Source organism: Thamnophis elegans, chromosome 12 (assembly GCF_009769535.1).
Source record: "Thamnophis elegans isolate rThaEle1 chromosome 12, rThaEle1.pri, whole genome shotgun sequence".
In the NCBI taxonomy this organism is placed as follows: Eukaryota; Metazoa; Chordata; class Lepidosauria; order Squamata; family Colubridae; genus Thamnophis; species Thamnophis elegans.
The window spans coordinates 33,244,643-33,262,474 of record NC_045552.1 but is presented as its reverse complement, the minus strand read 5'-3'; the positions used below and the strand labels follow the sequence as shown (position 1 = coordinate 33,262,474).

General features: G+C 42.3%; 1 protein-coding gene across 4 annotated transcripts; it reads right to left on the bottom strand.

Moving 5' to 3' along the window:
* Positions 1 to 5,381: 5,381 nt before the first annotated feature.
* Positions 5,382 to 16,639, bottom strand: ASB12 (ankyrin repeat and SOCS box containing 12). Of its 4 annotated transcripts, XM_032227149.1 has the most exons (5): positions 15,957 to 16,639; positions 14,548 to 14,674; positions 11,528 to 11,890; positions 7,149 to 7,991; positions 5,382 to 5,866 (listed from the first exon to the last, which is right to left on the bottom strand). In XM_032227149.1, the coding sequence occupies exons 2-5, from the start codon at positions 14,624 to 14,626 to the stop codon at positions 5,733 to 5,735; spliced, it is 1,419 nt and encodes a 472-aa protein (XP_032083040.1). In that variant the 5' UTR covers positions 14,627 to 14,674; positions 15,957 to 16,639; the 3' UTR covers positions 5,382 to 5,732. The 4 variants fall into 4 exon arrangements, with proteins under 4 accessions (XP_032083040.1, XP_032083041.1, XP_032083042.1 ...); XM_032227150.1 differs by having other exon boundaries at positions 14,548 to 16,639; XM_032227151.1 differs by lacking the exon at positions 11,528 to 11,890.
* Positions 16,640 to 17,832: the final 1,193 nt, after the last annotated feature.

Genomic DNA, 17,832 nt, shown 5'->3' with positions numbered 1-17,832 from the left:
CTCACGTACATCTTGCATTATTTTCAGCTTTACTCTCAGCTTCTTTCCTGCCCATACAAATTTATTGATACCCTTCTGCCAATCTAAAAGATTCGCATCTTTTTTAAGTATAGGTAACATTTGGAAAAGGAATAAAATTTTTGGTAAGATATTCATTTTCACTGCCGCTATTCTTCCCAACAAAGATAAGTGCAGCTTATCCCATTTTTTTCATCTCTATCTGTATACTATGCCAGAGTGGTTCATAATTATACTTATATAATTTCCCATTTGAGATTAAGATATTAACTCCGAGATATTTGACCTTTTTGACTATCTCACATCCTAACATTCCTCCTAATTCTTCCTTTTGTTTAGTATTCATATTTATGGCTAATATTTTTGTTTTCCCTAAATTTATTTTAAAACCAAACACTTGACCATATTGATTAATCGTATTCATTAGGATCATACTAGATTCCTGTGGTTGATCCAATATTATAAGCAGATCATCCGCAAAAGCACGCACTCTGTATTCTTGCTGTCTAATCTTAATTCCTTTTAGACCATCCAAGCCCCGTATTTTATTCAACAATACTTCCAAAGTTATAATAAACAATAGTGGGGACAAGGGACAGCCCTGTCTTGTACCTTTTCCAATTTGAAGAGAGTCTGTTAAACTTCCATTGACTATGATTTGAGCCATTTGCTGTTGATATATTGCTTTGATTGATTGTAAAAAACTTTCTCCTATTTGCATTTTTTGCAATGTCTTCAACAGGAATTGCCAATTAACTCGATCAAAGGCTTTCTCAGCATCCAGAAATATGAATGCAGCAGGAATTTGATTGTTCTTTCCCAAATATTCTAATGCATTAATAATTAATCTTACATTACTTTTCATTTGTCTCCCTTGAATAAAACCTGTTTGGTCAGTGTGTATCAATTGTTGAATAACCAACATTAACCTGTTTGCTAGTATTTTAGTAAAATTTTTATAATCTACATTAAGTAATGAGATAGGTCTATAGTTTTTTGGTTGAGTAATATCTTGATCTTCTTTGGGTATCAGAGATATAAAAACTGTCTTCCAAGATGGAGGCACCTTACCTTCTGTTTGAATCTTATTAAATAATTCTCTAAGAGGTTCTACCGTTTCTAACTGTAGATTTTTATAGTAAGCCACTGTCAAACCATCTGTGCCTGGTGCCTTCCCTGCCTTTAACTGCTTAATTACCTGTAAAATTTCCCCCAAGGTTATTGGTTGATTCAATTTTTGCCTGTGCTCTTCTTTAACTAAGGGTATTTTCTCTTTATCTAAATATCTCTCTATATCTAGACCGTTGATTTTGTCCCCCTTATACAACTCTGTAAAAAATTCCCGGAATGCCTTTTGAATCTCATCCTGTTGGAACACCTCCTTCCCTCTGTAGATCAATTTAGATATGTTTTGAGAATTCCGTTTTTTCCTAATCTGATAAGCTAACCATCTACCAGGTTTGTTTGCGTTGCAGAAAGTATTGTGTTTTGCATATGACAAACTAGCAGCTACCTGATCAGAAATCAACATATTAAATTGAGCCTTTAATATAGTAATTGCTTCTTTAACCTTTGTATCCCCTGGGTTCAATGTTAACTCCAGCTCTTTCCTCCTAATTTCATCTTCCAATTCTGTTCGTTTTACCCCTTGTTTATGTCTATGTGATTTATTTATATTTATCAACACTCCTCTCATATACGCTTTGCTTGCATCCCATACGAATTCCATAGGTGTACCCTTATTCATATTAAAAACAAAGTATTCTGTTAGCAGTTTTTTACAATCATTGATATACTTTTCATATCTAAATAAGTTTTCATTCAATCTCCAAGACCTTCTTGCCTGTACCACCCCTCCCAACTCCATCCAAACTGGGTTATGATCCAAAAAAACTCTAGCCGCAATCTTTGTCTTCTTCACCCTGGAAAGCAAATCATTAGTGATTAATATAAAATCAATCCTAGAAAAGGATTGATGCCTATCAGAAAAGAAGGTAAAGTCATATTCTTCTGCATTTCTTTCTCACCAGATATCTCTCAGTTCAAAGTCATCCATCATATCAAAAAAGGATTTAGGTAACTTTGCTCGCATCTGAGTGTTTGGGCGAGAAATTTTCTTATCTCTCTTAGTATCTATAAGACCATTCCAGTCACCCAATAGTATGCAAGACCTATAATCCCACTGTACTAATTTAGCATGAAGATTTCTATAGAATCCATCTTGTTGTTGATTAGGAGCATAAATTCCCCAAATCAATGTCTTTTTCCCTTCTAAGATCAAATCTAACGCAATGTATCTTCCATGGGGATCTGCTTCAATTAATTCAGCTTTCATATCTTTTCTTAAGTATATAACTATACTATTTTTCTTTTCCATAGCAGAAGCTACAAAATGTTGACCACGTCTTGGGTTAATCAAATATTTTTGATCGGTTGATTTAATATGAGTTTCTTGCAAACAAATTTCCCGTTTTTCTTGAGCATTGTGCCGAAAGCCTCAATCTGCTGCAACATTTCTGGCGACTCCGCCGGGACGTTGAGGGGTCTTGGGACTCTCTGGAGCGCCCACCCCGGTGTCAGTGCTTGTCCTGTCAAGGGGAACCTCTCTGGTACCAATGGACCCTTGTTCCGAGGGACTTTCTGGGGACGGGGAGCTCCGACAGCGGCGGCTGGCAACTCCAAGAACCACTGGAGAAGGACCTGAGATCAGGACCCTAAGGCCGGCCGGCACCGCAGGAGGGAAGCCCCCAAGCAAGTATTGTGGGGACTCCTATAGGCCCGGACTCCTTGTTGAGCCAGAGGCAAGGCCCGATCTCCCTCGCTAGGTGGAAGGTTTTGGGAGGATTGTCTAGAGTGTGTGAGAGTGCATGCACGAAGTGGCTACTGCGGTTCCCTATGGTGACCATGTCGATCTGGCACCCTGGGTCGGACATGTGATGGTTTCAACCCTTATTTGTTGTGTCTGGTGCCTCAGGAGGAATATGGGTGGTGGTGCAAGTGTCCCCCTTACCTTCCTACAATGTATGTTAAAAAAAACTTTAAGGCAGGATATATGTCCCAAGACTATGGCATTGAGTGGAGCAGACATGATCTCAGAAAGTTTTGTGAGGGAGAATGGCCTACCTTTGGGGTTGGAAGGCCCGAAAAAGGCATCTCTGAACTTGTGGAATGAGCATAAAAAGCATTGATTACTTAGGGCTCAAAATCTCAGAGAAGAAGGAAAACGGTGATTTGGATTGTAATAGTTCTGTTCTCTAAATAGGCACACTTTATACCCTGTAGTGGATTACCCTTGGCTCACAAGCTGGCTAAACTGTTCATGAAGCATATCTACCGACTGCATGGAGTACCTCAAAGAATTATCTCAGACAGAGGGATCCAATTCATGGCTAAATTCTGGAGGGAGTTCCTGCAGTCCATTGGATCATCTCAGGGTCTTAGTTCAGCTTTTCATCCGAGCACCATTGGGCAGCAGAGAGACTGAACGCCATGGTGAAGCAGTACCTACGGTGCTACGTGAACTATCAGCAGTCCAATTGGGCAGACATTTTATCTTTTGCTGAGGTGGCGTACAATAATGCTGTTTACAGTAGCACAGGACTCACACCATTCAAAATAGTGAGCAGTATGGACTTTGTCCCAATGCCTGAGTATCCAAGGGATTCCCCCCTCCTCAGTCAGCTTGACTGATTGGATGTCGATGCTGAAAGCGACCTGGGAAAATGTCAAAAAGGCACTGGCTAAAGCGGCACAAACCTATAAGAAATAGGCAGATAAACACCGGGCTCCACAACGGCCCTTCCAGGTGGGAGAGAAAGTTTACCTCTCCCCAAAATATTTGAGATTAAAACTGCCTAGCAAGAAACTGGGGCCAAAGTTTATGGGACCATTCCCCATAGTAAAGATCATCAACCCAGTCACAGTGCAATTGAAACTGCCTCAATTGTTGGGGAAGATACACCCAGCATTTCATAGTAGCCTCTAATACCCGTGGTTGGATCCACTCTGAGACCACTACCCTGGGAGCCCCTGGGCCCTATGATCATAGGGGGCCAAACCCACTATGAAGTTCAATGTATCCTTGATTCAAGATGGCACAGGAGACAACTCCAATACTTAATCAAGTGGAAGGGCTACCCCTTATCAGACACATCTTGGGTGAAAAGTAGAAATATCCGGGCTGATCGCCTTATAGCAGAATTCCATGCAGAAAATCCAAGCAAGCCTGGGGGAGGGACACATCCCTAGGTTATACACCTGTACTCAAATTGCTTTGTTTTACACAGGTCGCTTTCAGGAAGTGAGGGGAGCCGGATGTCAACGTCTAAAGCGTTTCCATGACTACTATCAACTTGAGAAGGGGGAAAAATGGCCAGAGTAAAAAGTCTCATATTTCTGTAACTGGGATGTGAATGTGCATGTCCAGAACCCTGCCATAACGTCCTGTTGGAGAATGTGATTGATGATTTCAGGCAGAGGGGAGGGGACACAGGGGTAAAGTTCAGACGCCATTAAGTGGGATTTAGTTTCAGCTCCACAGAAGTCTGTGCCAAGACGTTAATCCTAATAAATGAATGGGTTTTCTTTGAACTTTGTCTGGAGGCTCGTAAATTAATTAGGTCAGCTCTTGGAAACTTTAGAACAACCTCAACATTTTTTTCTTAGGTTTTAGAGCCTGACAAAAACAGATGAAAATGGTAGCTCAGTCCAAACAGAGGAATGTCACAGTTAAAGACCAAAGAATTTTAGAATTCTTCCTAAAACATCCCTGTCCTGGTAAAAGCAATGGGGTTTCAATTCTATGATGGTGGAAAGCAATCTCTTCATTAAATGTGCCCTTTTGTTAACCTTGGTGTGGAGAATCTCTGTTAGACCAGCAGCCATCTTTCTTTTGGATCTTTGGCCTGCCACACTTTCTATTATTCTACTATGCATTTTCTATTGTGGGAAAATGGGAGGGGGGATTGTATGGAGTTATTTACTGTGTAGCCAAAACAAAATTCTTTCTAGAAAACCAAGGTCATCCTTTCCCTCTGCAACTGTGCACCTGACGGGAACTGGATGGGTGGAACTGCCAGCATAGCAGTGGAAGATTGGGCCATGTGATGGACTTGTGGGTGTGGGGGCAAGATCTTGAACTTTCAACTGGGTGGGGAAAACCAGGAAGCTTTCAGATTCGGGTTTTCCCAGATGTGTCAACATGGCTTTCTTAATAAATTGGAACTTTGAGCAATACTTTGCCTTGGACTCTGATTTACTTTTGGATGCTATTTGGAACCCTGACACTCTGCTTTAGAGCAACAGAGCTTGATCTTCAAAAAAAACAAAACCAGAAGAATAAAGCTTGATTCTTCCCAGTCGTCCACCAGGAGAGTGAGATATTTTTTAATCCATTTTAGTTGGTCAATATTAATGTAAAGTTAATTTGTTAATGTTAAGATGGTGAATTTGTTAATATTGTGGACTTCAACTCCTAAAATTCCCCCAGCCAGCATGCTGGCTGGAGGAATTCTGGGTATTGAAGTCCACACTTCTTAAGATTCCCTAAATTGGGAAACTAGCTACTGCATTATTTTTCACACACACCATCAACTTCATTCAAGCAAACCACCACACATAGTGTTCCAATTTTTAGAAGTGTTTTTCTTTCTTTCTTTTTTGGTTATCCAGTTACAGTACTTGGTAACCCTGGGCAATTCAGCATTGATCTTCTGTTATACATGGTGTTTGAGGTAGCTGAGCAGCACTAGTGGGATGTCCAGTTGATCCACAGCTTCAGGATGGTTCTCCAGTTTCATAAATCTTCTGATTACCAGTCTGCATTGAGACATCAAGGATTTGGGCAATGCTGGAACAGCAGGAGGGAATGGGGAAGAGAGAGAGGTGGTAATTGTCATTGCATAGTTAACGCTGCTAAAGATTTCACTCCCTGTAATGCCTTCAAGGTCATCAGTAGAAATTAAGAACAAAGAACCATACATGCTTTGTGGTATTGGTCTGTGCCCAGCCTGAAACCTAACTGTTCTGGGTATGGAATAGAGCTGCTCCAGGCAGAATAGGTTTCCTGGGGGGAAAATATGTGAAATAATGAAAGATAGCAATAGCAATAGCAGTTCGACTTATATACCGCTTCATAGGGCTTTCAGCCCTCTCTAAGCGGTTTACAGAGTCAGCATATTGCCCCCAACAAAAATCCGGGTCCTCATTTTACCCACCGCGGAAGGATGGAAGGCTGAGTCAACCCTGAGCCGGTGAGATTTGAACAGCAGAACTGCAGTCAGCTGAAGTAGCCTGCAGTGCTGCATTTAACCACTGCGCCACCTCGGCTCTTGATACTGGAGATGAAAGAGGAAGGTAAGAAGGGTCACCTTGGAGAACATTGGAAGATCTAGGATGAGCTGCAGGGGAGAGGGGGGGAAGAAGAAAAAGTACTACCCACCCTTAAAGTTCATCCCAGGACCCCTAGAAACCTATTCACCTGGAACTCAGAGCAACCAAGGTTTGTAATGGCTATGGAGATTCTCCAACATCCAGGTCACAGCTCTCCCAAAGGTGTTTTTTTCAAAAGGCAACTGGACTTACTTGGTTTATTCCTTGAAAATGTTTTGTTTCTCATCCAAGAAGCTGAAGAAGCTTCTTGGATGAGAAGTGAAACATTTTCAAGAAAAGAAGCAAGAAAGTCTGGTTGCCTTTTGGAAAAACACCTTTGGGACAAACACTCATAATTTTGTTACTCTTGAGCTGTGACTGATGCAAAACCATTTGGCAGAATTTCTAGAAAGGGTGTAGGCTGTAAGAAAATCAGTTTTTCTTTTTGTGCTTACCCCATACATAAAAGTATGGAAAGCAATAAGGAATGCTGTTGTTGTGAATGTAGATTTAGCTATATGTCTGTCTGTCTGTTTTTTTCTTAGCTTGTGACTTAAATTGTTTTGTGTGACTCTTTTGTATTCATGTTATGTAACTTGTGTAGTATTGTTTACCTCAGAATCAAATAATGTGATAGGTAATGTATGGAATGAGCAAGGGAGGGAGGGAGGGAGGGAGGGAGGAGAGAAAGAAAGGGAGAAGGAGGGAGATTTTAAGAATCTGCATAACCTTGTATTAAATAAAAATAAAAGACAAGTTACCTCTTTCTCTGGCCAACAGCTCAAGCACTTCAGAGTTTGCTGAGCTCTTCTCCATCGTGATGCCAGGCAAATAGATATTGGCACCAAAATCAATGAGGAGCTTGACAAATTCCACCCTGCAGCCATGCTTCAAGCAGACTTCCAGGAGAGTCTTGGGGTGTTTAATTCGGGTGACCATGTTCCTATTTAAGCAGTTATAGTTCGGCTCAGCCCCGTACAGCAAGAGAGTCTTGAAGCATTCCAGGTGACCATAGACGGCAGACAAATACAAAGGTCCACAGCAGGCCACAGAGTTGGCCACCCACTCCGGGATTCGAGGTTTGACATTAGGGTCTGCCCCGTGTGACAGCAGCTCCTGCAGGATCCCCAGGGCTCCTTCTCTCGCAGCCGTGAGCAGTGGGGTGCAGTTGTTGTGAATGCTCCCAGAAGGACAGGCCCCCGCCTCCAAGAGGACCTTCACACAGTCAAGGTGCCCGTTGTTGACAGAAACAAATAGTGGCGTCTGGGCCTTGACATCCAAGCTGTCCACTTCAGCTCCGTGGTCCAGAAGCACCTTGACGCACCTGACATGGCCCTTTGATGCCGCTAAGCGCAGGGGAGTGCCTGGCACCCCCCAACCACTCCGACTGTTGATGACCCGTTTGTAACTCTCTTGGTGCAACAGTTGGTCCAACAGCTGGTAGTTGTCCTGGGACACGGCTACACTCAACTCTTGTCTTTCTCTGTCCCCATCTTCATCTTCGCTGGGCTGGAACAGGGAAAACATCTTGGTGATATCCAGCAGGCTCATCTTGAATTGTCTCTTGAGGGGGACTTTCATTGTGAATGGTGCTGTGCTGGAAGCTAAGAGTCACACAGTTGCTGGGTTAATGATTTGGATAAAGCATAGTTTTTGAAACCTTGGTCAGGGGTCTCTTGGTGAGACACAGCTGGTTCACAAGTACCAAATCCAGCATATGCTATTTACATGCAAGCACAATGCAGTTTCTAGGGTCTGAATGAATAAATAAATGTATTTCAGGTGGCTTCCCTAGCATTTCCATACAAAGTAAAGAAAATACTTGGACAAATTTAAGACATGAGGACTTCAATTCCCAAAATTCCCAGCCAACTGTGTAACAGCGATGACTAGGGGATAAAATATATGAAAACTAGTTGCAGGAATTGGGTAGGTTTGGTTTAATCGAAAGGAGGACCATGAGTGCCATGTTTGATTTGGGTGTAATTCTTTTTGCCTGAGGAAAGATCCAGTTCTTGGAGATGGGATGGGATGGGATGGGGGGATAAGCAGCTGAGTGTACTGATAGTCCTCAACCTGTTGTGAAAAGATTGAAAAACACGACTTATAACCAGTCCTTAACAGTTGCAGTGTCCCCCCAAGGACTGACACTGGTTGCAGCATTCTGGAGTCAAGTTCTCATCACCGTTTGTAACCTTCCCAGAGGGCTTCCAACAAGCAAGTCAATGGGGGAGCTGGATTCATTTAACAATCATGCACTTCCTTTAATGACTGTGGTGATTTGCTTAATGACCATGGCAAAAAAAGATAACAAAATCAGGCAATAGCAATAGCAGTTAGACTTATATACCGCTTCATAGGGCTTTCAGCCCTCTCTAAGCGGTTTACAGAGTCAGCATATTGCCCCCAACAACAATCCGGGTCCTCATTTTACCCACCTCGGAAGGATGGAAGGCTGAGTCAACCCTGAGCCGGTGAGATTTGAACAGCCGAACTGCAGAACTGCAGTCAGCTGAAGTAGCCTGCAGTGCTGCATTTAACCACTGCGCCACCTAAGTTAACCAACTTAGCAATGGAAGTTCTGGTTCCAGTTGTGGTTGTAAGCCAAGGATGACCTGTACCTGGAAAAACATCTATTCTGAGCCACAGAATAGAAGCCAAATTTTGTGTAGCAATAAAATATGCTTGCTTCAATCTCTCTGGGAACAACAGAGGAATTTTAGACAAGAAGAACCAAATGTACAAGTACAGATTAAATGCAAAAAGCAGCATATGAGAGGGAACTTGGAGTCATAGTGGACAATCACTGAAACAGTGGGGAAATTCATTTTTTTTTACTACTGGTTCTGTGGGCGTGGCTTGGTGGGTGTGGAATGGCTTGATGGGCATGACAGGGGAAGGATACTGCAAAATCCCCATTCCCTCCCCACTCTGGGGCCAGTCAGAGGGAGTATTTGCTGGTTTTCCAAACTACTCAAAATTTCCTCTACTGGTTCTGTCAGAACCGGCTGAATTTCACCCCTGCACTGTAATATGAGCCAGCAGTGTGCGGCAGCAGCCAAAAACGCCAATGCAATCATAGACTGCATAAGAGGGATAAGAAACAAGATCATGTGAAGTGTTAGTACCACTTTATAAAACCTTCATAGGACCACACTTGGAATATTGCATCCAATATTAGTCATCCCATTATTTAAAAAAAGAGCAACTAAGTTGACTAAGGGCCTGGAGACTAAAACATGAAAAATAGTTGCAAGAATTGGGTATGTCTAGTCTAGTGAAAAGAAAAACTAAGGGTGACATGCCAGCGGTGTTCCAATATTTGAGGGGCTCCCACAAAGAAGAGGGGGGGTCAACCTATTTTCCAAAGCACCAAAAGGCAGGACAAGAAGCAATGGATGGAAACTAATCAAGGAGAGAAGCAACCTAAAACTAAGGAGAAATTTCCTGACAGTGAGAGCAATTAACCAGTGGAACAGAAGTTGCCTTCAGAAATTGTGGGTGCTCCATCACTGAAGGCTTTTAAGAAGAGACTGGACAGCCACTTGTCTGAAATGATAGAGCCTCCTGCTTGAGCAGGGGTTGGACTAGAAGACCCTCCAAGGTCCCTTCCAACTCTATTATTTATATTATTCTATATTACATTTTGGTAATTCCAGTGATTCTAGCCTCTAACATTTTACAAGTTATTCAATATTACCAAAGCTGAAGATGCTGGATAGGACAAAATTTCTGATAAACAAATCCCTGTTCATCCACAAAGATCATCCACAAAGATCTCTCGTGGTCTTGGGAAATTGATAGTTCTTAAACTCAGAAGCACAGTGCAGAAAATTCAGGCATGTTGTTTCTTAGCTGAACAGCAAAATACAGATGAGGATTTTTTTCATGCTCAGCATTTTTGAAATGCAATCAGTTAATCTGAGGATTCTGCAAGTAAAACGTGTTTAACACTTTAGAACTGGATTCTTGTCAGTTTTACTCCTGTCTAATTTAGCAATGTTTCCATATCTACAGTAGGGCCCAGTGCGTGCACCTGTGTGGACTGGAGCTGCATAACTCACCATTTATGTGGCATAATGGGATGATGGTCACAGGGCACCAGAGGAAGCAGGGAAAGGTTTGAAAGAACAAGGAGAGTTGAAGGCAAGGGGTGATGGCATGAGGCTGGGGAGATGGTGACCACATCAAGCCTCCATAGATGGGATAGATTCACTTATTATGATCATGGTGCTTTGCCTAATCATGGATTTGCTGAATACAGATAGTCCTTGACCTACAACCACAATTGGGGCTCAATTGTGGTTGTAAGTCAAGGACTACTTGTAGTTACATGGTTGTTAAGTGAGTCTGCCTTTCTCATTGACTTTGCTTGTCAGGGGATCACATGACCCCAGGATGCTGCTACCGTCATTGGCAAGCGTTCGGATTCTGGGGTTGCTGTGTCATTTTTTTCAGTGCTGTTATAACTTTGAAGGCAAGTCAAGGACCACCTGTAACTAGGCTTGCATAGTGCTTTATGCTGAAAGCTATCACTTGCAAACCACAACTGCTCAACCCTAAGGAAGGGCAAGAGGTCAACTAAAAAACAGGGCATTTGCTGTGATCCAGCCTTCTGTTCAACAGGTGCAATCCAGCCAAGAGGCAGAATCCCGACCTGGCTGGAAAAACAAGCAGACGGCGAAGCCCTCGTGGAAACTTAAGAGGGGGAGAAAATCTGTTCAGAGAATCCCACCTCATGCAATAAATGGCTTCACGTCGGTTAACTTTGCCTCGTTCTACCTTTAATGGGATCGTGGGGCAGAAGCTCTTCTGGCCAATCTGAGGATTCAACCCATTTGGGGGAGAACTCAGAGGCTAAGGGGCCAAATCGGTGCAGGTGAAGGGGCGGCGGCTTGAGCCAGGCTGCCGTCTCCCTTTGAAGTTGCAGTCAGTTTGGGGGTCCCCCGCAAGCCCAGCCCCCCCCCCGCCGCCGCTCTCCGCCCAAACCCAGGTCGGAACCCGCCGGGCCGGAGATGCGCGCTTGTGAACCGCCCGCGCCCGTCCCGCGCCCGCCAGGCCCAGCAGAAGCCCCCCGCTAGTCGGAGGGAGCGGGGCTGGAGACGAACTCCCAGCCCGCACGGCGGCAGACGATACTCACCAACTGGTGGCCGTCGGACGGGTTGCCGTGTCGCCCGACGGAGCGTCGTCTGGAGCCACCGCCGGCCGGTCCGGCTGTGTCGCTGTCCGGCCTCTGTGAGGTGGCCGGGACCGGCTCGCCCGAGCCCTCGCCTGCCCCCGCCGCCGCCCCGCTCCCTCTCCGGGCGGCCAGAGCAGAGAGCCGTCGAGGGGGGCGCGTCAGGCGACACAAGACGGGACGGGGCAGCTGCGCCGGGACGACGCGCCGTGCTAATTTTAACCCCGCCGGCTGGGCCGCTTCCATTCTGGGAGAGCCTCCCGCCCCGCGGAGAAGGGCCGGGCGCGGACCTCCCTCTCCAGCCTGGGGATTTCTTCATTTTCCTCACTGCAATTGGGGAAAGTTTGTTTGCTTGCTTGCTTATTTATCTGCCTTTACATTACATGACCCACACAGGGACATGGCAACCATCATAAATACGTGCCAGCAGCCAAGTGCTCAAAATCTAATTATCTGACTTTGGGGACGGGTGCAACAATTGTAACTGCAAGGACCAATTTTCAACCAATCAATATAGAAGGGAGCTGGAAGGGAGTTTGGAGGTCTTCTAGTCCAGCCCCCTGCTCAAGCAGGAGACCCTATACTGTTTCAGATAAATGATTGTCCATTTAAGTCATGTTTTCAGTACTGTTGTAATTTGGAATGGTTGTTAAACAACTGGTTTTAAGTTATTAAACAATGTTACAATTTAATGCAGTGTGCACACTCAAGCATTAAACACTTACAACACAATACATGCAGCTAAACTGGAACAGTTGTAAGAGCATCATGAGTAGATAACCCAAGACTAACTGTCCTGCCCCGCCCCCATCCCAGAAAAGGTATCCTTGGATCCTATCCACATGATGCCAGATTGGTTCTAAAACTGACCAGAGTTTTTTTTATCAGAAAAACAGAAGAGGCTTTATCAGTACTTACAACTGATAATGGGCAAACTAAATTAGGCACACGAAGAAGATGTTCAAGGATGGCAAAACAAAAAGGCAGAGGCAAGATCTGGAGGGTTGGCTTTTGATTCTGTTTGTTCATTTGGGCTTCCCCTTTGAGATTTAGATAGAGATTTTACTCAAGAAGCTTTACTCACAGGTATTGTCCTCTCTCTTTCACATTTTTCCTTGCTGTTTTTTTTTACATCAACCAAAATGAATAAAATCTATATTCTGTCTATCTAGACAACACACTTTTTTAGGATTCTCTTTTGACCACTGTGCTTCCAAAGCAGTTATAAAATACCATTGTGGGAAAGGCACAACAAATAACTGCATGATTTTAAAAAAGAACATAAGGCAGTAAGTAAGGTTTGGAAAAGAATGAATTACCATGGTTTATAAGAATACTCATTACATAAAGGAAAAGCACCATACAGATATACACGTTGTGAGGAGGAAGACCAGAGGCAGATGCTACGCAAAAGGATGAAATTAAAAGCAGCTGCAGCAATGCATGCAAATACCTTATTAGTCACTGCAAATGGAATTGTGTAAAACAGATTGCAAGGGTTAACCAAAAGAAGAAGAAGAAACAGTTAAGACCGCCTTCTCCATCTGGCATTTTTTACATGAGCTAGATGACAGTCCTGCCATTCTAAAGGATGACCAAAATTCAGATGCTTGGCAACTGGTTCATACTTACGACCGTTGCCGTGTCCCAAGTTCATGTGATCCGTTTTTGGACCTTCTGACAAGCAAAGTTAATCAGAAAGCCAGATTCGCTTAATAACCTGGTTACTAACTTATCAATTGCAGTGATTCACTTAACTGTGACAAGAAATGTTGTAAAATGAGGCAAAACTCATTTAACAAATTCTCACTTAACAACATAAATTTTGGGCTCAATTGTGGTCCTAAATTGAGGATTACTTGAACATGCCACTTACCAAGTGTCTGAATTTTGAATATGTGACCATTTTCCCATTGGTGTTATAACTTTGAACAGTCATTAAATAGATGGTTGTAAGTTGAGGAGTACCTGTACTGTTGTTGTTGTTGTTGTTGCAACTATTGTCATTGCTCATGTCCTTATTCTGATATTCCTGCCCACAGAACCTTCCAGGGGGCAGAAGGAGCGACCCAGTGCCTGCTCTTATCCCTTTCATGGGTGATAAGAAGAGTCATTACTCTCAGAAATAGCTTGGAGGGGTCTCCACAGGGTGCTTTGCTCTTGAGATATAGAAGGAAACCAAACTGAGGGCTTTTTCAGACTTTGTGGTATTGTGAATTGTCACCAAGGTGACCAGAGGCTGGACTTGTCAAGCCAACCAGGAAGATGGGAGTTGATACTGCCACGAGGCAGAGTAGAGCTATAGAGAAGACTGGGCTTCTTGTACTCTCTTCTGTCTCATGTTCCGATACCCATGAAGACATTGTTTTGTTATTTTCGAACCACAAAATGGGAAAGAATTAGAACATCTGTCCACATCATATTGTCATTGTCAGATCTTCTGCCATATCCCGTCTACTGCTTCTTCACAGATACCCAGACAGAAGGTCCAAACCTTCCAAATATTTATTAATTAAATTTATTTGTCTCCTATCTCACTGTGGAGCTACTCTAGACAGCTTACAGCAATAAAAAGGAAGAAAGGAATAAAAAAGTATAAACAAAACATAAGTAAAATAACAAAATAATAAAATAAACAATGAAAAAGAAAATGAGAAAACATCAATATGATAACAAAAGTTGTTCCTTCTTCATAGGTTGTCTGAGTGAAGAAAGATGGAGGAAGTGATGAGGAAATATGGCAAAGAAAGAAATAGAAGTTGCTAGTAATGCCAATTGCATGAATGGGGAAAGTTGATTACCCAAACAAAAGCGTGGATAGAAGGAGCAAGGCACACTTAAGGGCTTACACCATCATTTTTGCATAGATTCTCCTACAAAAAAGCATGGAATACCATCACAATCTTCCAGACTTTGGGGTTGGTAGGGCTCTAGGAGGCTACAAAGACATGAGAAAACCACATGCAATCTTGGGCTTTATATACCTGATAGGTGGGCTGCATCACAGAGACCTTTCTTCCATCCTTGTTCTCTGGGTTTCCAAAACACTGTTGTGGTTTTCATTTATCTCCAAAGTTCTCCAGTCTCACCCTTCCCAGTGAGGCATTTGCACTGTGTGGAAGAGCAAACCAAAAGGAGGATTTAGAAACCAGCTAACCTTTTCTGGTTGTTGGTAGGATTCATAAGACTAACAGTTCTACCACACAGCAAGCCCTGAATCACAATCCAAGTATGAGTTGGCCAGGCTGTTCTCAAGTCTATAACACATCTAAAAGCATTTGAGTGGGTAACTTTAGTACTTCCATTAATGTGCAATTTTTGCCTTCAGTGCCAGAAGTTGGGGAAATGTTATTGCTCAAAGAGCTGGTCCATGTTGATATCTGCAGTTGCAGCTCATGACCTATAGGGGGCACGATAGAATAACACATTCTGGAATCCAATGCATTTGATGTTAGGGATTTATATGCCACATTATTATCTTCAAAGATAACTCTGCTCTTGCTCATTTAAATGGACAAATACAGGAAAAGCTTTCCTGTTGATCGCATCATGTTGGACCACACAGTCCAATGCCAAGTTGCATACCTAATTTTGAAAAATAAGCAAGTGTCTCGAGCACATTATCACTAGTGTCTCCATGATTATCTCAGCATTTGGAGAGCAGAATCCATAACACCAGATGCCTGAAATATTCTAAATAAAAGTAGGTATATTAAGCACAGCTTCTTGGCTTCTAGAGATACGATACCAATTTTTTTTTGGCCACACTACGAAAGAGGCTTGCTATTGCTTTCAATATCTCCTAGTGCCCTGTTGAAGCATTAATTCCAACTCTGTTTAGCTTTTGAAGATCAATGTGAGATTGGAACCAAATTGGAGCTAGGTACAGAAAACTTACTTTGCCCCTTAAAGCTTAATCTTGATAACATAATTTGAGGTTTTAAAATAGCAGTATTGATATGATTCGTGTCACCAGATGCTGACCCACAAATTTAATACCAACCAAATACCAAATGTTGGGATTACAGTTCCTATCAACATGAAGCAAACTGGCTCACTAAGGGAGGTGAAGGGAATTGTAGTCCCATCTACACTGGAAGGGAATGGTGGAAGAGTCCCAATTGAGGTGTAATATTTGTCTATCAACTTGGTGATTTGGTGTATAAACCTATTTTATTATTTTAGTGATGACATTTATCTTAGTAGGGAAAAGTGCTGAGTAATACTGAATGAATAATTAGATACTGAAACATTAAGCAGGATCAGGCTTGGTTAGTTCTTATTAGAGAAGAGTCCACCAAAAAATGCTAAGACTGAAACTAGCCTGGGAAATATGCAACAAAATCAGAATAAATGCAAAATTAAAAAATAGAAAAATTTGAGTCCATATTACTGTTAAGATAACTGATTGTGCCCATGGAGTCACAGCTGAATTGAGTATATCTTTACTCTTTTCTTCAGTCAATTTAGAGACCAATTCCTGAAAAAAACTAAAAAAAATAGCTTTTTAGCAGAAATGCAGATGCAGGGACAGATCAACCAAATATATTTTTCAGGAAGCCCTTTTCCCACATATTACAAGCAGAGAAACATTGTTTTGATGGGTTGGAGTGAAAATCTCCTAAACCCTCTCTGTGGTGGTACACCACCATTATTGATCAGAGCTTCATCAAATGACTTCTGTGAGAGATGTCACAGATATAATTCACTTTTTTTAAAAAAGCAAATGCCAAGTGACATGTATTTATAGCGCAGAAAGGCCAGGAATATTTTTAGACCAATTCTCAGCTGCTTTACCTCTCCTTCAAAATGTGTGCCCACCCAAGAATTTCACTGCCACAAAGATCCACAGTGAGGGGCTGCTACAAAGAGGAGGGGGTCAACTTATTTTCCGAAGCCCCTGAAAGCAAGACAAGAAGCAACGATGGAAACTAATCAAGGAGAGAAGCAACCTAGAACTAAGCAGAAACTTCCTGACAGTGAAAAAAATTAACAAGTGGAAGGGCTTCCTTCCAAAAGGGGTGGGTACTCCATCACTGGAGGTTTTAAAGAAGAGACTGGACAGCTATTTGTCTGAAATAGTAGAGGGTCTCCTGCTTGAGCAGGGGTCTGGACTAGAAGACCTCCAAGGTCCCTCCCAGCTCTATTCTCCTACTCCTACCCTACCCTCTTCTTTTCTTTTTCGTTCTTCCTTCTTCTTGTTTGGATAGGAGCTTCTCCAGGTTGATTCTGCTTATTGTAAGTTTCTCTCCCCTGCCCCCCAAAGAATGTATCAGTTTAGATCTCTTTCAAAAGATCACTCAAAGCATTTTTGGTATTGCAATTTATTAGATGCCATGAAGAGTATAATTTTATATCACTGAGTTTGACTTATTTTATAAATGATGGTTAGGAGACTTCATTTTATATTTTCAAAAAAATTACTGAAGATTTGGAACTACAATAAAATTGACATCAATATTGAACATTTATTGACACTGGCTGGGGAATTCTGGGAGTTGAAGTCCATACATCCTAAATCTGCTGAAGTTTAAAAACATTACACAGGAAGACTTGCTTTTTCTAAATTAGAGGTAGTCCTTGACTTACAAACATTAATTTAGCAAACCTTTGAAGTTACAATGACACTGAAAAAAGTGACTTACAACTGGTCCTTGCATTTACAACCATTGTAGCAACCCCATATGATGAATATTTGGGTGGTTGGCAACCGGCATATATTTATGCAGTGCAGCATCCCATAGGATCATATGAAGCTTCCTACCTGGTTTCCAACAAGCGAAGGGGAAGTTGGGTTCATTTAACAACTTCATGATTCACTTAACAGTTGATTCTCTTAACAAGCATGGCAAAAAGATTGTAAAACCGGGTATTTTACTTAACAACAGTGTTTGCTTAGCAATAGAAATTCTGGTCTCAATTGTGGGTATAATTAGAGGACCACCTGTATAGATAAATGTTCATTTGAGTTTCACAATACAAAATAGAACAGTAAACCCAGCAATGAAAAGGTTAAACTGAACCCAGAATCTTCTGCATTAGTGTTCTCTATTCAATAAAGCACATAAAATAAGACTGTTCTATATCTTGGGGAAAAAATAATTGATGTTAAAATCCTGAGGTCTTAAGCACAATAGTCTATCACAGAGTGTTTTTGTTCGCCAGTGGCCTGCAGAGCTGGCAGCAGAGTTGGACAGTGAGGAGGTTGGGGAGGAACATGGGCCAGTTCTGGAGTCTGGGGAAAGCTTGAATGAGGGCTCTGCATCAGA

Coding starts and splice junctions, on each gene's coding strand:
- ASB12 (XM_032227150.1), bottom strand. CDS start 14,626: ATGAAAACCACAACAGTGTTTTGGAAACCCAGAGAACAAGGATGGAAG. Junction 7,992..11,527: donor CGTCCGACGGCCACCAGTTG/GTGAGTATCGTC, acceptor TGTGACTCTTAG/CTTCCAGCACAGCACCATTC. Junction 5,867..7,148: donor GCTGTTGGCCAGAGAAAGAG/GTAACTTGTCTT, acceptor CTGCTGTTCCAG/CATTGCCCAAATCCTTGATG.